At 51.4% G+C, this 20705-nt stretch overlaps 9 protein-coding genes across 9 annotated transcripts; 7 read left to right on the plus strand and 2 right to left on the minus strand.

Annotated features, from left to right (window-relative positions):
- Positions 1-1204: 1204 nt before the first annotated feature.
- BGZ61DRAFT_356335 (uncharacterized protein) lies at positions 1205-3349 on the minus strand (the record flags this gene model as incomplete). Its single annotated transcript, XM_046240787.1, has 3 exons — positions 1205-2293; positions 2357-3214; positions 3272-3349. The coding sequence occupies 3 exons, from the start codon at positions 3347-3349 to the stop codon at positions 1205-1207; spliced, it is 2025 nt and encodes a 674-aa protein (XP_046102346.1).
- Positions 3350-5152: 1803 nt separating this feature from the next.
- Positions 5153-7194, plus strand: BGZ61DRAFT_423593 (uncharacterized protein). Its single transcript, XM_046243573.1, has 4 exons — positions 5153-5616; positions 5684-6295; positions 6361-6768; positions 6896-7194. The coding sequence occupies exons 1-4, from the start codon at positions 5183-5185 to the stop codon at positions 7161-7163; spliced, it is 1722 nt and encodes a 573-aa protein (XP_046102347.1). The 5' UTR covers positions 5153-5182; the 3' UTR covers positions 7164-7194.
- A 1283-nt stretch (positions 7195-8477) lies between these two features.
- On the plus strand, positions 8478-9654 carry BGZ61DRAFT_355924 (chaperonin 10-like protein; the record flags this gene model as incomplete). The annotated part of the gene is made up of 3 exons (XM_046240752.1): positions 8478-9330; positions 9401-9496; positions 9563-9654. The coding sequence occupies 3 exons, from the start codon at positions 8478-8480 to the stop codon at positions 9652-9654; spliced, it is 1041 nt and encodes a 346-aa protein (XP_046102348.1).
- A 699-nt stretch (positions 9655-10353) lies between these two features.
- On the plus strand, positions 10354-12328 carry BGZ61DRAFT_519378 (major facilitator superfamily domain-containing protein). The gene is made up of 4 exons (XM_046252402.1): positions 10354-10754; positions 10815-11633; positions 11684-11756; positions 11805-12328. The coding sequence occupies exons 1-4, from the start codon at positions 10486-10488 to the stop codon at positions 12045-12047; spliced, it is 1404 nt and encodes a 467-aa protein (XP_046102349.1). The 5' UTR covers positions 10354-10485; the 3' UTR covers positions 12048-12328.
- A 254-nt stretch (positions 12329-12582) lies between these two features.
- Positions 12583-13233, plus strand: BGZ61DRAFT_55889 (uncharacterized protein). The gene is made up of 5 exons (XM_046255736.1): positions 12583-12671; positions 12727-12740; positions 12793-12807; positions 12862-13140; positions 13218-13233. The coding sequence occupies exons 1-4, from the start codon at positions 12622-12624 to the stop codon at positions 13020-13022; spliced, it is 240 nt and encodes a 79-aa protein (XP_046102350.1). The 5' UTR covers positions 12583-12621; the 3' UTR covers positions 13023-13140; positions 13218-13233.
- Positions 13234-13418: 185 nt separating this feature from the next.
- BGZ61DRAFT_495409 (uncharacterized protein) lies at positions 13419-14827 on the plus strand (the record flags this gene model as incomplete). Its single annotated transcript, XM_046250873.1, has 6 exons — positions 13419-13535; positions 13588-13849; positions 13898-14323; positions 14372-14478; positions 14527-14626; positions 14682-14827. 6 exons carry the CDS (start codon positions 13419-13421, stop codon positions 14825-14827), a joined length of 1158 nt encoding a protein of 385 aa, XP_046102351.1.
- A 203-nt stretch (positions 14828-15030) lies between these two features.
- BGZ61DRAFT_534333 (uncharacterized protein) lies at positions 15031-16146 on the minus strand (the record flags this gene model as incomplete). The annotated part of the gene is made up of 2 exons (XM_046254137.1): positions 15031-15771; positions 15820-16146. 2 exons carry the CDS (start codon positions 16144-16146, stop codon positions 15031-15033), a joined length of 1068 nt encoding a protein of 355 aa, XP_046102352.1.
- Positions 16147-17123: 977 nt separating this feature from the next.
- Positions 17124-18899, plus strand: BGZ61DRAFT_589861 (general substrate transporter). Its single transcript, XM_046256601.1, has 2 exons — positions 17124-17633; positions 17696-18899. The coding sequence occupies exons 1-2, from the start codon at positions 17172-17174 to the stop codon at positions 18824-18826; spliced, it is 1593 nt and encodes a 530-aa protein (XP_046102353.1). The 5' UTR covers positions 17124-17171; the 3' UTR covers positions 18827-18899.
- A 1464-nt stretch (positions 18900-20363) lies between these two features.
- Positions 20364-20622, plus strand: BGZ61DRAFT_455003 (uncharacterized protein). Its single transcript, XM_046246312.1, has one exon. The coding sequence runs from the start codon at positions 20375-20377 to the stop codon at positions 20540-20542; it is 168 nt and encodes a 55-aa protein (XP_046102354.1). The 5' UTR covers positions 20364-20374; the 3' UTR covers positions 20543-20622.
- The last annotated feature ends 83 nt before the right edge of the window (positions 20623-20705 follow it).

Raw genomic sequence — 20705 nt, forward strand, 5'->3', positions numbered from 1 at the left:
TTCTTCCTTCATCATAAGCGTCCGTCTCCACCTTCCATGTCACCAGTCTAGCTTTTCATTTGATTAGGTCAATGGCTAGCTGAAGCCAAAGATTCCGAAGCATCCGGAGCGTCCCGGCTGCAGGGGGTCGGAGACTTTTCGGCTAGCTGCTCTCTAGCAGGGACGTGACAGGGATAAACAGGAATGGAAGCCGCACAAAGAGGACATTCATTGTAAGACGCCTGTGCGATGGTTTTCTGTGCATCCATCGACGAGAGGTTGTTGAGTTGGGTCTTCGCTATCGTCGTTTTCCACCGCCAAAGTCATCCGAGGTCATCTTCATCTATAAGACTTATCCACAGACCCTCTGTTAGATATGAAGAATAACAAGAGCTTCTCACACATATGATTATTTCCACCCACTAGATGCAACAGTTATCGAATTCGGAATTGTGAGACAGGAAAAACGACAAACTGTCTACGTGCTGTGGAGGGTTGATCCTGTGGCGCGGCTACGACGGCACGACATTATCACTGCAGAGACCTGCGGTTGACTACTTAACGGCTCTTAGGGACGATCGATAACACCTAAAAGCTTGGATAAGAGCATATATTCAGATACAGATTCGGCTTTCTCTATCCTAGCAGCTCTTCCCATACTGAGTACAGACGATACCCAGGTATATAGCTAGAACGTACCGGTTTAGGGCCAGAGGCCATGAATCCCATACATTAATAAGGTCGCTGAGAGGCTATTTAGCGCGGGAGCTAACGTCAATACAGAAGCAGTAAAATTCGATGGAAAGACCGCGCTCCAAGCAGGATTGGAAGGCGGCCACCTGGAGGTTATCGAGAGGCTGCTCAGCGCAGGAGCTACCCAGTAGAAAGCCGTTTTTCTGTTTCTTGTAGGGCACTAAGCTCCTTTCGTTCCTCAAGGCATCATTCCTCAAGGAATATGATTTGGCAGACAAAATTTGGGCGTGGAAGTTCAGGCCTAGTAGAGCCTTTCGTCTCTTCGTTCCTCAAGGCATTTCTCTCGATATATAGTTATCATCAAGAAATGGCCGACGCATAATGATACATCGATAATCACTCTAAATAAGTTACACGGCACTTACCTGTACCTTTTGTTTCGGAACAAATAGTCTGTTCAAGACGCTTGTATGAGATCTACGTTATGCAGACACACTCTAGGTACCGCAACGTACACTTTGGAAGACTAGAACTAAGCTTGACAGCCCTCCAGGTCGGCTACAATTCTAGCACAAAGCTCCCTCTCGCTCGCCTTCGCCACTTCGTCATCACTGCTATCAATCATGAGACAACTGAGCACAACGTCCGCATAAGTGTCTCCACATGCCCATCTTAGCTGATCAAGATACTCTCGACAAATCCCTCGTCTTCGCTCATAATGATCCTCTTCATCATGATCGGGATAGTCCAATTTCTCCCATAGCCCGACTTCAAGTAGAAGAATACCGAGAGAGTATACATCATATGCGTGGCGATACCGGCGCTTTGGATCTGCGTGCTTCGCAGGATGCTGATAATAGTCAAGCGTGAAGCCACTGATGTTTGTGTCTTTCGTTTCCTCGGTCACGGCTACCTTCTCTAGCATATTGCGACCGAATATGCTGTTAGCTCGAGGAGTTCCCTTTCTGCGTTTCGACGTTGATTCCTCGTCCATCGGGTCATCCCACATCATGCTATGATTGGATTCATGTCTAGAGGTATAGTAAGATTTCCTGTGTTGTTCTGTTTGTGGCGCAGATGGCGGATTCATTCGGATGATGATATCGTCCGGCCGTGAGAAGATGTAACCCATCAGAATAGGCTTTGAGACATCGATCTCGATTTTGACCTCGTATCGATCCTCCTGGAGTGCATTCACATGTTCGGGGAAGAACATCACTGACTCTGCGCGTATGTTCTTGTGTAGCCAGCCACTGGAGTGAAGTAGGCAAACGGCACGCACAAGCTTTCTAGCCAGCTCGAAACGCGCACCGAGCATAGATCGGATGCCTTGTTGCTGCTTGGTTCCAAGGAGTGAATGCAGCGTCACAGGTGCGCGAAGCTTCAGGTTTTCCGCAGGCCGGTCACGGCTCTGAACGCCAATCGTGCCGGGGAGCCTGTAGAGAATGCTGCAATGACCTTTGTGCTCGCCTTCTGTGTGGTCGATCGTACCGGCGATATCCAAACCATAGACGCTTTTCATCATGTTGGCGCCTTGAAAGGTATTGAAGAAGTTCCTGATGAGAGCGCGAAGCTTGGGATCGGCTGGTCTGACAATCTCGATCGGTTCGACATCTTCGGCCTCGTCGCTGTCGCTGTATTCGTAGATCTGATTCATGCCAGCCTTGCTGTAACGGTGCATCACCCTGCCTTCCATTGGCAATGATGCCAACAAGCGCTCCTTGTTTCGACGACGCTTCACTCGCTGTTTCTGCTCTGGAGTGAGCTCTAGCGGCGGTCCGCGGTAGTCTCGCATTTCCACGTAAACGACTTGCTCTTCGAATAGGGCAAGGCCCTTTCCTAAATACCACATCTCAGGTTGCATTTCGTCAACGCTGGTGAGAGTGGTGTCATCTGCTTGCTCCTTGCCTCTGTTTTGATTCACCGATGCTTTCAAAGTGGCCGTCGAAGCCAGCAATTCGTAGCCTTCCCGCACCGAAGACTCGACATCGACTTCTGCATGCTGGGTTGCGAGTCTTGATGTCCACTTCAGACCTGCTGGCGATTCCTGCTTGGCCAAACATTCCATAGTGAGATAGATGTTCATTGACTCGAATGCGTTCTCGGGGCAAAGGCGATAGAGCGATTCGCTGTGAGATCTCAAGTCGGCGATAAGTTTCTTGAAGTTGTCCCTGTCTTTCAAAGCCCATTTAAGCTTATTAAGCACCGAGAGACGGTTCCTGACTTCACCGATCACCGGTTTGACATCCTCGATTGTAGTGTTCGAGATGGTCAACTGGACGTTATTGGTCAACTGCGATCCATCCTGGATGGCCTGGGCTGGTTTAAGCTGGATACCATAGCGCTTGACGAGTTTCTCCTGGTTGGACAGTGTATCGGCAAGAGCAGAAAGAGTGTTGAAGACGCCTTCGGCCTTGAATCGGTTGCTCAAGAGGTACTCGTGAAGTTTGGTCCGCTTTCGTCTGGTGCGATCGGAGGGTTCCGGCTCGGTGTCGTCTTCATTTTGAATCCGCCAATGGAAGCCCCAGGCTTTGAGAATTGACTGCTGAATCTCTAATTCGCGCAGGTGAGCTGAAGATTCTGTCTCTGCTGTTTTCACAGTGGTGAAGAAATCGTAACAGTCCCGACATGCCGTGTAGAGGCCCGCGATGCCGATTGCAAGACCAGCAACATCCATGATAGTGATGGAATAGGAATAAAATATATGCTGCTAGGCAGCGTGGTAAGAGTCGAGCCGCAGCGTGCTATGAACAAGTCAGATGAAGTCGAGATCTTTATCTATAAATTTTATCAGCGACAAGGCACCCTTGTATAGTGTATAAGATTCCGCCGAAGAAAAGCACAGCCATAAATAAACAGCCTGAGATGCATGAGTGGTCTGACGGGCGCCGAGGCTGTGCCAGGAATGACCAGTAAAGATGTCCGGCCTATCTGCAATACATGCGCTCCGCCTCATATAGACAGACATAAATGCGCGTTTTCTTAGCGACGTCCACACCGGTGAGCGCACCCTGCCGCAGCCTTAACTTCGCCTTGGGCTCAAACTGTGTTCTGCCTTGACGTCCTTTCCGCCTTAATACAGCCTCTGCTAATAACGTTGCATCAACAGCTTCTGCCTTGGCGTCCTTTCTGCATCAACAGCGCCACCGCCGTCCTGCGGGGCCTGGTACAGGCCACAAGGATTAGAAATGTTAATTGGTGGATGTACCACTTGGCTGTGCATTAGCTGATGGAGTACCTGCGGGACTAATTGTGCAATTAATATTTCTAATCCTTGTGGCCTGTATACCTGCTTGTTGGGCAGCAGCCTTCGCTCCTCTCGCACGTACGGAAAAATACGATCATGCGGGCAAGACCCTCCCTGATCATCGTTGCTCTCGATGAGTGCGTGACTGCTTTGCCGAAACTCCTAGATTGTACTGTATCGTCCACAAGTCGTCTGCATCTCACCGTGTCAAGTGGATCGTCTCTAGCCGGAACTGGCCGAGATCGAAAAGAAGCTTGCACAAGCTGGACAGAAGGTCTCCCTGAGCCTCGAGCTGAATGCCTAGTCGGTGTCTGCCGCGGTCCTGCTGTATCTGCGGGAAAAAACTGCAGACGTTGGAAGAGCAGAAGGGATACGACACAGAGCCAAGCAATGAAACCCCTCTCTACTAGATTTTTACCATGAAGGGAAAATGGTAACGAGGCCATAAGGCTCGGGTGTTATTTTTTACCGCCGCCTCCAACACAGCCACATGTCCATCACAGTCCAACCGGTCCATTGTACAACTTTTCCGTTTCGGCTCTGCCATGATCGTCTGTGTGCTTCTTCCCGCCAGTTTTCGTCTGCCCTACTGAAATAATGACTTTTCACAAGACACGGCTCTATGTCCTCAGAGATACGTACTACCGCTTAAAACAGTCGGGAGCTACGGGTTCACAAATTAAGCAAAATCGATCATCATTGTCTAGCCGTGGTGAAGAGGAAGCCGATTTCGCTCCTGACAGTACGGAAGACATCCTACCACGTTATTGTCTTTTGATCCATATGCTATAACAATCTAAAATCTACCAAAAAGTGTGAGCAAATTTAGATACTGGTTATAGAAATGGCCATCAGAATTCCGGAGACCTGACATGATTACCTGTGAAACATGGCGAAGTGATGCCGACGCAATTACAGCCAGAACGCCTCGCAGTCAACCAAGTCCTGCACATCCGGGGGAAACCGCATGAAAGTGCAACCGTAATGGAGTAAGAGTCAGGCGGCGGATGATTTTCTAAGGCTAGCATGCGGACACGTCGACGAATGTTGTGATACCCCAAGCCTTTGCACAGCCATCCGGCACATGTGGCTCAGCTACAGTCAGGCTGAATCGGCCTGACTTTACGTCACAAAGGCAATGCGGCAATTTTATTGCTGCCCGACTGTGTACCATCGCTGCCAGTCTCTCAACCCCGGGTTGCCACCCTCGCATTGTCCACTCCAATCCACAGTACCTAACCCACGTAGAGGCCAAGTTGCGAAATGGAGGTGACTTTCGGGGCGGTGGGGGACTTCATCTCCATTGGCCTCATCATAAAAGATATCGTCACTGCACTCAACGACAACAGAGGCTCTGCCCGGGACTATCGAGAACTCATCGAGAGTTTGGATGTGCTAGAGAGGGCTCTCAAGGAAATCGATGGAATTTACTCGGATCCTGATCTTTCCGGACAGCTGTGTGGACTGAAAACAGCCGCATCCGACACAGCGAGACAGATCACTCGGGCACTGACAGATTTCCAGCAGAAAATCGCAAAGTACGCTGGTTGTCTTTCTGGGGCGGGGTCGGGAAATCTTTTCAAAGATGCCATGAGAAAGGTTCAATGGAAACTTGACGAAAAGGACATTCACAAGTTCCGTACCGAAATTGAGTGCTACACGCAGTCGCTTAGGATCTTACTTCATGCTACAACAATGTAAAAAGTTCCCGTGGTGCGCAATTCTGGATAGAACGAAGGCAGATCAGCTCACTATATTGTCTAGACACCTTATCAAATCCAGTCGAACGGATATGCAGCGGCGACTCGGTTTGATGGAAACTCGGACCGTGAACTCGATTACGGAACAAGGCCAGAATATGCGGCGTTTGATGGCAGACCTTGCGGCCTTGTTCATCCTAGGCTTTCAGATGGCCTACTATATCGGCGGCGAGCTAAAACAGACCTCTCTGTTCATTCTTTCTATCGGTTCTACCATATATACGGAGTTACGTGGCCTTCATTCTCTCCTCACCAGGCTAGAGAGCCCAATAAGTGAAGAATACTTTACCCTCCAAGATGCCATTGGACGAACACTCCCTATTCATCTCCGCACCATAACATCCTGGGAAGATCTAGGCTACATCATACAAAGGCGATTCGAGGGCATGAAAGGAGGACGTCGTGTTGCCAGGCACCAATACGCACTTGAGGATCATGCAAGCCGCAAGGAACTGAATCAAACGATGCCATGGGACCATGCCTTCCGCCCATATCAGAAGGTCAATATGAGTATACTTTGCAAGGACTCGCTCGACACACCTGGTGAAGTGCCGAAGAGTAGCTGTCCCTGGTGCCGCCACCTTGCATCGGGAGAAGAGAGTGTGGAGATCAAATGGTATATACCTCCCCCACCCCCCGACCGGCCACAACTTGAATGGATTTGATTCTGACTCGCATTAGCGAAAATTGCAACATGTTCTACAGGAGAGTGACAGAGATTGAAGATATGAAAGTCGAGAAGCGGGCAAAATACGATGCGCCCGTCTCCATATTGGGGAGGCCATCAACAAAAACCAGGGCCGCTTTCAAAAAGACGACAGATGTTGAATCAGAATCTGATGAGGACGATGTGAGCGGTCTCGTGAGGGTAAGAATCATCCGTAAGAAGCGCAAGACCAACAGTCAGAGAGAATCCGGCTCGCACAGTCCTACCAGCCCGACAACCGTTGAACCGATATCTCGTTCGACACTGACCGTCCCCGCTTCAATTGATCCTTTACTGTCCCCTCAGCACAATTCCCCGACACCCACATCAAAAGGTGAAAGCAGAAAGAGTACGCCCTCCTATATCGGTCTCACATTACCAAGGTACGTTGAGAAGTGCATGCCAATGCAAAATTACTCCACCCTCCAAGCACAGGCAGCCTCGGCCATAGAACCGTCGGGATAGAGATCAACAGGTCCCGATCGCCATGAACAAGGCTAACATGTATAGCTTCCCAATGCCCGACGGCAACCTTAACTCTCCTGAAGAGCGTCCCGACAGATGGGTGGCGCCAGTGAGTGAGAACGATGGCGATGGCGATAGAGGTCGTATCCTATTTAATTGGGGGCCTTTTTCCCATAGCCAGTCTGGACACTGTTGTGAAAATTGCGAAATAGATCGCCCCCTAGTGGTGCGTAGTGAGTACTACAAGACTTCTCGTTTCATCGGCGATTCAAAGTTACCAATCATAAGGAGCGGATGTAATTTGCACCCTTAAATAGAAGAATTCTATCCACGACACTTCAAACGTCTATAATATAACTACTTCGAACTATCTATCATTTCTCTTTACCTATAAGCAATATCATCCCATAGATCAAAGGTATAGTAGCTGCAAACAAGTATCCATACTCTAAGCACTACACCCAATACCAGGACATATAGTAATTCGAACAATCGAGGTATTGGGAATTTCCATTTGCCTAGGGGCTCAGCCCAAAGCTTCTGTCTCTAACATTACTAGTTGTAGGCAATCGCCTGCTCCTTTACACCTTAAAGGTGAAAAGAGGTACCGCCTTATAACCACACAATTCCATCTCCGCGTGCGCACTCCCTCCAAATACCTCCTGTCACAGAGCTCCTTCGCGAAAATTATCTCAAGTGGTTACAGCAAAAAGGGCAACGAATATGCCAAATGTTACTGAACAAATTGATCTAAAGCAGGAATGCAGACTGCGGCCAAACTGGCTATTACGACCACGAGGGTCAAATTGAAACATGGTGAGCCCTTGCAACGTGATCCCGAAAAGTATCAGAATTCTCCAACTTCAAATTCACCTCCTTAAGGTGCGCCAGCATATGAATTCCCCCTCTTTCAGTGCCAGGGGAGATGCATCCTCTATTTACCTAGAATGTGAGTGGCGTTGATAACTCTGTCATTAGCGCAGTCCGGTCGAAGGGAATACATACTTAGTATGTGCACACAGTAAAGGACAAAGCCACATTCCTCGCCTAAGTCCTCCGGAGAAGCCAATTCCGGTGGAATGCGACGCCGTAGACGAACAAATGCAAAGACATGAATCGCCAGGACGGTCAGCAGACTGCGAACCCTTGACCGAAATTCGGAGGCAAGGTTCCCCTGCTCGGCACATGATGCTCTCCTCGCGCACTATCGGTGTCCACCGTACTCCGCAATGCCGTTCAGAGTCTCGCCATTGTCATCTCATGCGGCCGCAAAAGCATCCCAGTGGCCCATTGGCGTCTCGGATGTCAGATCATGGTCGCAATGACACCACCAAAGTGGTCGAGCTTGCGCGCCTCTTTTCAACTTCCAATCCCCTCAAAACAGGTTGCTTTGCACGGTTCGCTTTTGGTCATCTCAATTCGGATCTAGAAAAGTCTATTGCCACAATTATCAATCATTGCCGCCATGGCGACTACTTCAAGAACCGCGAGAGCCATGCTCTCCCGAGCTGCCCGCTCATCCATCCCCGCATTCAGTTGCACTGCTCGCGCGACTCGATTCGGCGCATCTCTGAACAGTAGCAGTTTCAATTCAATCCGCCCATTTACTCCTCGATACCTATCCACGATGAAGGCGCTCGTGTACAACGCTGTCAATGCCGTCTCTCTGCAGGACCGACCGGTCCCTGCCATCTCCTCCCCCACAGATGTCATTGTAAAGGTCACCAAGACTACCATCTGCGGTACCGACCTGCACATCACCAAGGGCGACGTGGCGACGTGCGAACCCGGTCGCATCTTGGGCCACGAGGGCGTTGGCATTGTGCAAGCGACAGGAGCCTCCGTCACTCGGTTTAAAGAAGGCGACCACGTTCTTATCTCGTGCATCTCAAGCTGCGCGACCTGCGAGTACTGCCGCAGAGGCATGCACAGCCACTGCACTTCGGGCGGCTGGATCCTGGGCAACACCATCGACGGCACCCAGGCCGAGTACGTTCGCATTCCACATGCCGACTCCAGCCTCTACCCAATCCCAGAGGGCGCCGACGAGGCCGCTCTTGTCATGCTGAGCGACATTTTTCCCACGGGACTCGAGTGTGGCGTGCTCAATGGCAAGGTCCAACCCGGCGGCACCGTGGCCGTCGTCGGGACTGGGCCAATTGGCCTGGCGTCGATTATCACGGCGCAGATGTACTCCCCGACCAAGATCATTGCCATTGATACCGATCCCAACAGATTGGAATTCGCAAGGGATCTTGGCGCCAGCGATACGGTTAACAGCGCCAAGGAGGATGCAGTTGCAAGAGTGAAGGCCTTGACGGACGGTAAGGGTTGCGACTCCGTCATCGAGGCTGTGGGCATCCCAGCTACATTTGGATTATGCCAAGAGTTGCTCGCCCCCGGTGGTGTACTGGCGAATGTTGGTGTCCACGGAACAAAGGTGGATCTGCATCTGGAAAACCTCTGGGATAGAAACATCTGTGAGTCTCGTTTTTGTTTCAAGTCGCTTGAGAAGGCGCCGTTCCGTTTGCTAATTAGACCCCACTATAGCCATCACCACCAGACTTGTCGACGCAGTTACGACACCCATGCTGCTGAAGATGGTAGAGGCCGGCAAGCTCCAGCCCAGCCAACTAATTACCCATAGTAAGGTTACACCTAAATTAGAGGACTTGAGTTTCAGATTAAGCTAACCAATTCTCCTTGCTCTAGATTTCAAGTTCAGTGAGATGGAGAAGGCATATCAGACATTCGGGAAGGCCGCAGAGCACGGTGCCTTGAAGGTTGTCATAGAAGTAGATTGAGACCATCGTTGGGACTAATTTCGAACTCGGTGAATTTTCTTGAACACCAAAAATAGCTACAGATAGTATTTAAGATACCAGTGGATAAGTAGAGACTAAAGCTGGAATCAAGTGGAAATACTTACGTAGTGCTTCGCACATCATTACTTGTTGACTTGTTCATTTGGGTACCTACGGAGGGCCCTTTCAAAAGTCTTGTCCATAAGAAGTAAGTACTAATTATTAGGTTAGATAATAAGTATACTAAGTACTTCCTGATTTCTGTAGGCCCTAAAGGATAGCAGGTTACAGCACACAGCAACCGCTATATCCTGATTAGCAGCGTACTACTCCTGAAGTTACAGCGGCCGTTTAACGAGACTGTGACAGCTTTATGTATCTCAGGTAACCGACAGGGATAAATGGATATGATGTTACCAGCGCTTGGACAAGACTTTTGAAAGAGCCCTCCGTACGCATTCGGTTGATGGCAGACAAACCGCTAACTTCCAGCAGCCGACATATCTCCGACATTTAGCCATGTCGGTAAGAGAGCAACCGGCGTATTTCCGGGGCAGGTGACACATCCCGATGCTTAGCCGTGGCGACCCGCAAGCCGAAGTTGGGGGTATGTCCATTTAGAGAGTAGCCCCAGGTATTTCCCCTTCTATTTCTCCGTGTGGGGTTTGCTTACAATGGCTGGGTGCTGCGTAGGTATTTAATTGATGAACGCCTGGCATGACTTCTCTGATCATCGGTTCTGACGTTCTCTGAACTCTTGTCCACCAAAACCCAGGCTCTGAGACTGGAATTATTCTGTTGACTTGGCTTCCAAGTCATTCGACCCTCGCAATGGCGACTGTCACACAGCTCGAGCCCGCTCATGTCTCCGAGACATATGAGCTTGAAAGTCGTCCCAAAAATTCACCCAGAGATGGGGAAGAGCCGCCCGCGCCTCAATCGTATTCAACCGACATGAAAATGGACCGAGCGACCTACTTAAAAATCACAAGTGCTGCCTTCTCCTTCTTCGTTGCAGGTGTCAATGATGGTAGTTTTGGTGCCCTGGTCCCTTATGTCATCCGAGACTACGGAATCAACACAGCCATCGTCTCATCAGTGTGAATAAAAATGACCAGCGCTACCCTAGCGAGAATATTTATTGACAAGGTGGCAAACAGATACGGAGCCAACTTCATGGGATGGCTGGGAGGAGCCTTGACGAACACCCACCTCTCCCAAAAGTTCGACCTCGGCGCAATGCTCATACTTGGCGCCGTGCTACAAGTGCTTGCGCATGCTCTACGCGCATGGAAACCTCCGTTTGGGCTATTTGCCGTCACTTTCTGGCTGGCTAGCCTTGGTCAAGCCTACCAAGACACGCACGGGAATACGTTTGTCGCTGGGACAAAGGGAGCGCACCGGTGGCTCGCTCTTATCCACGCCATGTATATGGCTGGGTGTCTTTGCGGCCCCTTTGTTGCGACGGCGACTGCTGCGTCAGGAGAACACTCCCGCTGGTATCTGTTTTACTGCTTTCCCCTTGGCATCGGCCTGGTCAATGTGGCTCTTGTCTTCACAGCCTTCCGGGATAGCGTTGGGTTCAAGCAAACAAAATCTCCCAGTATTCATACGACTGCCATCGACGCAGAAACTGCTGTGGGCGCGGGGCAAACCCCTTCTCCAGCAAACACGCTGAAGAATGACACTGCTTCTGCCCTTATCAAAGAAACCCTCAAGACCCGAAGCGTTTGGCTCCTAAGCCTCTTCTACTTCTGCTATTTGGGTGCGGTGCTTACGGCCAGTGGATGGGTTGTGGAATATCTGGTTGTCGTTCGTAATGGGGAATTGTCTCAGATGGGTTATGTTCCAGCCGGCTTCAACGGAGGTTCACTGCTCGGCAGACTGCTTCTGGCGGAACCCATCCATCGATTTGGCGTCCGACCGATTATTTTCCTCTTTAGCATTTTGTGCATTGGTCTTCAGGTGTTGTTTTGGCTGTGAGTGCTTCTGTTGGATCGTTCTCAGGAAAGTGGCTAACCCTTTCTAGGGTACCTAGCATCATTGCAGCCTCCATCTCCATTAGTCTTTTGGGCTTCTTCATGGGACCATATTTCGCTACGGTGAGTCGTCTGCTTACTGTATAGTTAGCCGTGCTAACATTTACGCAGGGAATGTCGATTAGTTCAAAGCTATTTTCACCTCGAATTCAGCCAACAGCGTTGGCTTTTGTGTTCGTGTTTGCACAAATGGGTGGTTGCTTCTTCCCCATCATCACCGGTCTCATCGCGGCACGTGCGGGTGTGGCAGTTCTGCAGCCTATTTTGTGTGGGCTCCTGACGGCAACCTCGATCAGCTGGCTGTTTGTCCCGAAGCCAAAGGAGAGTGAAAACACGGCGCTTCATCGCGAGTAGGGCATGGAGTGCGCAAATGTAGAGGGTCGCCTAATACTGGAGTGACATTGGGTGGCGCTGAGGGCGATTGGGTGTAGGGTGTAGGGTGTAGGGTGACGAAGGACGCAAATCAGATTGCCTAAGAATATCAGCTGGGAGATTGCTGAGGAGACGATTTCTGAGGATGGATTCGCGATTCTATTTTTTGATCATGTATTTCTTGTTTTGGGGGATGTCACATGGCTGCTCTTTTGCTGAGCCTAGTTGTTGGCGATACGCTCTCGTATGAATCTTGTTTTGATACGACAATTGCCACTCCAGAGGCGCCTCGACCTAACCCAGGCATTCAACGCCGCTAATAAAGACACCGCGTACCCCGTAGCGCTGAAGCTAACCTGGCCATGGAGCATGGAGCATGGAGCATGGCAAAAAGGGATTCTCGCCTTCTCCTCTTCCCCGCTTCCTGTGGGGTAATCAATGTGCTAATGCCCGCACGTGATTGACCTAATCATAGCGCCTGGGTTTGGGGAAGCTGCAATTCCTCCTCGTCTGTGCTCGCTCACCAGTGGCTGCTTCACCTTGCAACAGACCCACGATGAGTGGCAGGCAAGGCTCAAAAAGAACTGGCCGCGTGGCGATAGGATGGTGAGCCTTTGAGGCGACATGTTGAGAGAGCATAGCTAATCGCACTGGGGAATAGTAATGCTTGTCGAGGTACTTGCAAGGATCCAATTCAGCAGATGATCATGGCTAATCTAGGATACAGTCCGACATGTTCGATGTAGGCCTTCATGGCGCTGCTCCAACAAGCTCACCCAACTAATTTGAACTCAAGGCGACAAGAACCTGCCATCATGCGTGGCATGTCTGAAAGCGGGCATCGAATGTGTCCGCTCTCTCCAAGTCCGTTTCCGGAACGGACTCGACTCTGTGGACGAAGATTATTCCTTCTCCGACAGCCAAACTTGGGTTCAGCACGAGAAGATTCGTGAGTGAAATCGGCAATCCTGTTGAGTGTGACTCACCATTCCTGGCGTGTCCTGGTAGTCGAGTACTGCGATGAGACGGCTCAGCTGTCTCAGCTATATGAGGGTACACCCGCCGAAATGGAAGAGTAAGTTCATCCTCTGGAGTGCCGCTACACCTTCTCCAACCTGACGTTCAGGGGCATCCTGCTAATGTGAAATTCAGACCTCGCGTTGCGTCTTTGCAGTTCCGGTAACGTGTGCCGAGACCTGTTCTGCAGCATTAGCTGACTCGACCAGCCAGCCAGAGAGCTTCAATTCCCCTCCGACACTTCAACCTCCTGAACAGCCCAGCCCGATATCCCGAGAGTATGAGATACGAAGCCCCAGTATCCTCGGAGCTCGGCCCGCCTCCCAAGGCTCATCGATGAGCCATTCTACTACGCACCAGGGACTTTCCCCATCTTCAGCACCTCCAGTCGTTCCGTTTACTTCACAAGAAGCTGTCTTGATGAGGAATTTCATCGAAAACATGGCGTCGTGGGTACGTTAACATGCACCTAGTCCAGGCGAGAAGTATTTACTGATCTACAAAGGCGGACGCGACCGACATGAGGCGCCATTTTGAGATTGAAGTGCCGCGCCGAGCTCTTTGTTTTCCAGTTCTTCGTTACGCAGTTTGCGCCTTCTCATCTCGACATCTAAATCGAAGTATGCCGGATACAACTACGGAATCACTCGAGTACTATGACAAATGCCTGGAGCTGTTGATTGAGGCTGTTTCTGGACAGGACGGGCAAGTGGAGGAAGAAGTCCTTGCAGCCATTGCAATCTTGCGACAGTATGAAGAAATGGACGGTGAGGCTGACTGATTATCGTGGTTGACCTGAACTAACGAGAAAACAGCCGACGACAAGGAGCTCCATCTCACTGGGACCTCCCGAATTGTCAATTCCATGTCTGTATTTGACTTCAATGGAGGCTTGGGCGAGGCGGCTGCGTGGCTGTGCCTCAGAGAAGACATCTACATCTCGTTGACCAAGCAGCGGCCACTAAAGACCGACCTAGAGACGTTCCTGCAATCGAATGTATTCAGGAAAGGAGATGATGCCGCGTATGCTAACCGGATGGTGTTCTTGCTAGCCAAGGCACTTGGCTGCGCATTTTCTGCTAATGAGCAATGCTCAACGCAAAGCCTGGAGAGCATCAGTGCTGAAGTTGACGCCTGGTTTGACTCGAAGCCTGCTGCGTTTAACCCGATCCACGAAGAGCGACGGAGTCGACCCGATGGACGATTGTTACCTGAGATTTGGGTTCTGTCTCCATTTCATGGTTTGTTGGATTCCGAAAACCACAAAACCCGCGGCTGACTTCTTTAAGCGGTCGGGTTGCAGTACTATCATATTGCGAAAATCATCCTCGCCATGTCAACTCCTATTCTAGCGGCGTCTGTGTACGACCACATCAGAATGGGCAAAAAGGTAGAGGTAGGTCAATATGTCGACACAAGACTGGAAGTTACTGACTAAACTCAGCAAATTGTTCGACACCACCTCCTCCAGGTAATAGCTCTGGCTACCTCCAACTCCAGAGGAGAGAACACTCTGTTCACTGCGAGGCACTCGTTGTCAGTGTGTAAGTTACGCTTCTCTAAACTTTGTTTCGGATCGGCGAAACTTACCTTGTCTAGGGGGTGGTGTCTTTGGAGACAAAGAAGATCAAGCGATGGTTCAGGATTTCCTCGACTATGTACAGCAAAAAACCGGGTGGAATACTATGCTTCTTCGCTCGTCGCTCAGTGATCAATGGGCACAGGATGGCGAGCCAAACGGCTAATGCATGTCGCAATAACCGCTACGGCAAAAGGGAATGATCACTCCTCTTGCCGGTAGTGCTATTGTGGTCCATATCTCCGTTTGACAATGCAGAGTATGGAATAAACAGAATCACATTGGTTTTGAGAGTCATGAGAGCGACATTAACAAACTTGAATTTCCTTTTTTAGCACAATCTAGTCTTAAACTCCCGCTCGAATCTAATTACAACTTGGTCTCCTCGATGCGTCGGCCGATCTCGTCAAAGCGGATCTGCTTGCCGCTGACCAGAGCCTCCTGCAGAGCAGCACCGATCTCGACAGCCCGGACAGCATTGGTGAGCTTCAGGGCGAGGGGCTTGTTGTCGAGGCAGGCCTCGGCGAAGTCGTTGGCCTCCTGGACAAAGGCCATCTCGAAGCGGCCGTAGTAGTGGGCGGGCACCTCGCGGGTGATGCCGCCGGCGTGGTAGTAGTTGACGAGGTTGGACTGGGGGTTGCCGTTGACCGTCAGCTTGCCCTCGGTGCCGATGATCTCGGTGGTGTCCTCCTGGCCGTGGGCCATCATGCGGGAGCAGTAGTAGTGCGCGATCTTGCCGCCCCAGAACTCGACGATGCCAACGGCGTTGTCGTAGTCGTTGTACTGAGCAAGGTCGGGCTGGACGGCGCGGATGCCGTGGGCGGAAACGCTCTTGGGGACGATGTCGTCGCCGAAGAACCACAGCGTGAGGTCGATGTCGTGCACAGCCATGTCGACGAAGACGCCGCCGGACCACGCAGCGTAGGCGACGAAGAAGCCCGAGGGGTCGTGCTTGTCGCAGGTTTGGCTGCGGATGATGGAGGGCCGGCCGATCAGACCCTGCTCCATCTTGGAGTGGGCATCGCGGTAGGACTCGTCGAAGCGGCGGGAGAAGCCACACATGACCTTGAGGTGAGGATGCTTCTTGGCCTCGGCGACGACTGATCGGCACTATGGAGGTGTGAGTGGGAAATTAATTAATATTCACAATGTACTAACAATATCGAGGTCGGTGGAGAGAGGCTTCTCAACCAGAACGTGGAGGTTCTTCTGCATGGCCTGGATGGCCTCCTCAGCGTGGACCGAGGTGGCGGTGCCAATGACAACGGCATTGAGGCCGTCCTGCTGAATCATCTTGGAGTAGTCGTCGTAGAGGGTAACGCCATGGGGCTCCAGGTTGATCTTGGCCCATGCCATCTCCGTAGGGTCAGGGGTGAAGGCCGCGACAAGCTCAGCGCGGGGGGTGCGGTTGAGGAAGTTGATGGCATGGCGCTTCCCCATGCGGCCGAGGCCAGCGGCGGCAATCTTGAGCTTCTGGGGGGACATGTTGCAGGGATTGAGACGGGAGTCCTGTGTTGCTGTGGAGGAGGAGGAGGAGTGTGATGAGGATGGCGAGGAGGTGAAGCAGACTGCGAGATGCTGCTTCTTTTATGTTTCCCTCGAGCGCCGTGCATCTTGTCACGATGGAATATGTTTCCCCAGCCACGCTCTCCGCCTCTGTTCTCTCCGTGACCGTTTGGCCACAATGGACATCTTCGGCGGGTTTCGGTGTCGATGCCACTGATCGGCCGGCGGGAGAACCTGCCCTGTCTCCGGAAAGACTTTCCAGAAGGGAATCAACATCCAAAGACGGGGATTCGGCACGCTATGATGCGGGGGTTGTATTCTATCCCCTCCCTCGGGCGATGAGGTTGCGCCTCGTTGTTTCTAGATCGTTGCCACTAGCCACGCTCTGAGATGCTCCGCCGGACAGACCTTCTTCACTCTTGGAACGACTTACCCCAATTCGACAACCGTCTCTCAGAGCTTCTCCCCTGTCGATAGCTATTGCGGGGGTGGGGTTTGCATCAGCACGTTCCTTGCCACTCCACACGTTAGCTCATGATGCGGCCATTCCGAGCGGAGTCCGGATACAACTTCCTCACGCGCGGAACGAACTTCCCCAGACGGACGCCGCCCGCCCATCGTCTCGGATATCTCGTGTCAGGATGCGGGAAACCAGCCATCCCCACGGGGGAGCCGCGGGGATCTCTCCCGCATTCTCCAACTTCGCTACCCCGGAGTCATGGCGAATGCGGTGGGTCGTGAGGGTTACAGCTGTTTTTTTATGCTGGTTCCGATTGGATGCTCCAGGGATTGCAAGCAGACGTCGAGTATGGGCTTCAGTGTCTCTGATCAGCCAACGCGGTGTTTTGGTGAGCTGAGGCCGTGCTGATGGTCGAGTCATTTGGGTATGGCTGCTATCGCCTTCGGGCCGGCCGAGAAGTATAAAGTCTCATAACTTCCCTAAGGACTTGCGGAATCAAATCAACCATTTCACCCATCTTCTCTTCCATCATCAACCATTCAAAATGGCCGTCAAAGACAAATCTCTTGCTGTCAACTCAGAGTCTCGACATGTCGAGAACAGTGAAGACCACATCGACCTCAAGGCCGGCGATGACTTCATTGAAGACTCGACCCCCGGCCTCTTCCTCAACCTCTGCGTTGTGGCAACTGCTATTGGCGGCATGCTCTTCGGCTACGACACTGGAGTCATCTCTGGCGTCCTGGTTGTGCTCGGCACAGACCTCAACGGCAGAGAGCTGAGCCACGGAGAAAAGGAGTTGATCACGGCTCTGTGTGCAGCTGGTGCGTTGCTCGGCGCCATCGTCGCCGGAGTCACGGCCGACAAGTACGGACGAAAGCCCGCCATCTGGTTCGCCTCTGTTTTGTTCACCATCGGTGCCCTCGTCCAAGCCACATCCTTCTCGATTGCCCAGATGTGCGTTGGCCGTATTCTTGTTGGCCTCGGTGTTGGCTCTGCCTCTATGGTACGTTTTGTATGACGAGAACTCTTGCTGCTACCCCCACTGACAAGTGATTGTTCTTGAAGATTATCCCGCTGTACATTGCCGAAATCTCGCCGGCCAAGTATCGTGGCCGCATGATATCCATCGACATGGTCTTCCTCGGAACCGGCTCTCTTCTCGCCTACGGCTTCGACGCGGCGTTTTACAAGATCGACCACGGCTGGCGATACATGGTTGGATTGGGAGGTATTCCATCCATCATGCTGGGAGTCCTGCTGTTCTGGTGCCCGGAATCCCCTCGCCAACTGCTCTTCCATAACCGCACCGAGGAGTGCATGAGTGTCATCCGCCGCATGTATCCAACTGCGACTGAGCAGCAGATTCAGCAGATGGTTGCGCATATCCAACACGGCGTGACGCAGTCTAAGGCACTCAACGAGGAGGTTTCTGTCCGCACAGCTCTCAAGAGCCTCGCCACCGTCGCACCCAACCGCCGAGCCGCCATTGTTGCTTGTGGACTGATGGCTTTCCAGCAACTCTGTGGATTCAATACTCTCATGTACTACTCTAGCACTCTGTTCCAGATCGTCGGCTTCAACAACCCCATCGCCGTCGGAACCATCGTCACAGCCACCAACTGGGTCTTCACCTTCCTTTCCATCTTCCTCATCGACCGCGTTGGACGCCGAAGACTCCTTCTCTGGACCATGTGGGGAATGCCGGTTTTCCTGACTGTCGCCGCCGGTGTCTTTTCCCAGATCCCCATCGACCGCAACACACTAGAGTTGACCGACGACAAGATCGGATGGCCCGCAATCGTTGTGCTCGTCTCCATGATCATGTTCGTCGCCTGCTACGCCGCCGGCCTCGGATGTGTGCCCTGGCAGGCAAACGAATTCCTCCCGATGGAAGTCCGCGCCATGGGAACCATGATGATCAACATCTTCAACTGGGGACCCAACATCATCGTCTCCTCCACCTTCTTGTCCATGATGCGCGGCATTTCACCCTCTGGTGCTTTCGGCTTCTATGCGGGCATGTGCCTCTTGGGCTACATTTTCGTCTACTTCTGCTACCCAGAGGCTGCAGGCATGACTCTCGAGGAGATCAGAGTCGTCTTTGAGAACGGATTTGGTGTCCGGTATGCAGAGGAGTGGCGCAAGCAGAGGAAGCTGGGTGCTGGCCATGTCCTCGACGTTGATGCCAAAGTCTAAAGGCTGTACTAGATTCACTTCACAATATGGTTCTCAACAGCTTGATCTTCGATCCGCTAGTAGACCGATTTATATAGTTAACTAGAGATGGCAATGAAATTTTATTTGAGTATTACTATTCGCACAACTCCAAATCTCTAATTGCACAACTTTGATAGATAACCCGGTTCAAACCGCTGCAAGCAACACTGCACCTATCTGCTTCAATTATAGCGTGAGATGGACCCTGATGTAATTGGAGATTGAAAAAAAAAAGATATTGAGTAACTCTGCGGTTGTTGCAGAGATTGTAGGCCACCTTAGTCCAAGGGGCTGAAGAACTACGAGATAATAATACCTAGAGAAAAAAGACATGGAGCAGCAGCTACAATAATACTATTCTTTTTAGTCTGTAAAGTTAATATAGTAATAGAATTATATTATTTAGCCTGTGCGAATAGAGATTTAGGGCTACATGAATAGTAATACTCTAGTGTCCTAAGTCCCGTTTTGGCTCGCCTTAAGTGCACGATTGAAAAGAGGACTCAAAACACCAGTTAATATGTTTGGTTTGTACCATCAAGAAATCGACTCTTAGTCTCTAAATTATGCATTACTAAACCCAAACGCCCAAGCAGTCTTCCAATCTTCCTCAGTTTGATAAATGGCAATTGTGATTTCATCATTAGCGTAAGGGTGCGTCGCAATGCCACGATTTGTTGGGGCGTCGAGCTCAGTCTCTGGTATCACATCCGTACATCCCCAAGTCTGAATTGCGAGGTTTCCAGAGGACGGGAGGCCTGCTGCACCAAGATTCTTGATAGTGAGGGCCCAGGTTCTGTCTGCACACGAACGCCAGTTAGAATCCGGACTTTGTCACCGACAGTGGCATACGCATCAAACATTCTATCCTCAGATCCAGTTGTTCCAGCACGATACCCTGTCATGTTCGTGTTGTAGTACTTGAGGGCCTGCCAGTCGCCGTTGGGATGATACGGGAGGTCAGTGTTGTCACGCCAGAGAAGACTTGCGAGGAAATCGCGGAGATATGTGCCATTCGGTCCACCGCGCCAATTAGCTCGCAACCCGGGGACGTTATATCTCTCGAACCGGGATAGGTGTCACACAGTTGCTGCTGGGTTGAGCTCGTCACCAAGATTCAGGTACTCGTTAATATTGATTGGCTTCTCTGGGGCACCAGCGGCCACACGCATCGTGTCAAATGTTGGGAGGCTGTTTTGCAAGTCGTTGGCCTCGTTGTCAAGAGCTTCGATGTGGTGCCATGAGTAGTAGTCCGGTGTTGTGTCATTGGCGGCAACATAGCTCAAGAAGTTGCTCCAGGTGTTGTCTTCGGCTGGTGGCAGAGAGAGCGAGGGCCCTGGGATAGGAAGACTCCCGAGGACCAGATTATTGCTTAGGACGTCAGCTAAACTTCAGCAAGAGTAAATAACTTCATATTACTGGAATCGCTTGAAGGTTCTCCCAAACAAATCCAGATATCGAGTTTAAGATCTCAGCCAAAAGCCCCACTCGGGCTCATTCCAGATATCAATGTGCAGGCCAGGGAGCATGTCGTTCACAACGATTCTGTTAATCACGACATCCAGAAAGTTGTCAAAGTCGGACCGATCTCCATTATCTCCGGGCTGGTTCATAGATTCGGTCGCGTGGTCGGTGCCCCAGAGGTCATGTAACAGCAGCTGGAACTTGCCTCCGTACTTGCGGACGGTTTTGTAGTTGCTCAGCGCCGAGTCCCAGCGCCCATCAAGCTCGCCCCAGACCTATACACGGTTGGCTGCGCCCATTGGTGCACTGCCAGCCCGGAACCAGTGGAGACCAATGTCTATGTAGAAGTGGTCAGGAATCTAGTCTAGGGTGTCTGGGATGCCGTAGATGACGC

The sequence above is a fragment of the Ilyonectria robusta genome (genome assembly GCF_021365365.1).
Source record: "Ilyonectria robusta strain PMI_751 chromosome Unknown BGZ61scaffold_14, whole genome shotgun sequence".
NCBI lineage: Eukaryota > Fungi > Ascomycota > Sordariomycetes > Hypocreales > Nectriaceae > Ilyonectria > Ilyonectria robusta.

Coding starts and splice junctions, on each gene's coding strand:
- BGZ61DRAFT_423593 (XM_046243573.1), top strand. CDS start 5,183: ATGGAGGTGACTTTCGGGGCGGTGGGGGACTTCATCTCCATTGGCCTC. Junction 5,617..5,683: donor TTACTTCATGCTACAACAAT/GTAAAAAGTTCC, acceptor TATATTGTCTAG/ACACCTTATCAAATCCAGTC. Junction 6,769..6,895: donor ATCGGTCTCACATTACCAAG/GTACGTTGAGAA, acceptor TAACATGTATAG/CTTCCCAATGCCCGACGGCA.
- BGZ61DRAFT_519378 (XM_046252402.1), top strand. CDS start 10,486: ATGGCGACTGTCACACAGCTCGAGCCCGCTCATGTCTCCGAGACATAT. Junction 10,755..10,814: donor ACAGCCATCGTCTCATCAGT/GTGAATAAAAAT, acceptor GGTGGCAAACAG/ATACGGAGCCAACTTCATGG. Junction 11,757..11,804: donor TGGGACCATATTTCGCTACG/GTGAGTCGTCTG, acceptor ACATTTACGCAG/GGAATGTCGATTAGTTCAAA.
- BGZ61DRAFT_55889 (XM_046255736.1), top strand. CDS start 12,622: ATGAGTGGCAGGCAAGGCTCAAAAAGAACTGGCCGCGTGGCGATAGGA.
- BGZ61DRAFT_589861 (XM_046256601.1), top strand. CDS start 17,172: ATGGCCGTCAAAGACAAATCTCTTGCTGTCAACTCAGAGTCTCGACAT. Junction 17,634..17,695: donor GTGTTGGCTCTGCCTCTATG/GTACGTTTTGTA, acceptor TTGTTCTTGAAG/ATTATCCCGCTGTACATTGC.
- BGZ61DRAFT_455003 (XM_046246312.1), top strand. CDS start 20,375: ATGTCGTTCACAACGATTCTGTTAATCACGACATCCAGAAAGTTGTCA.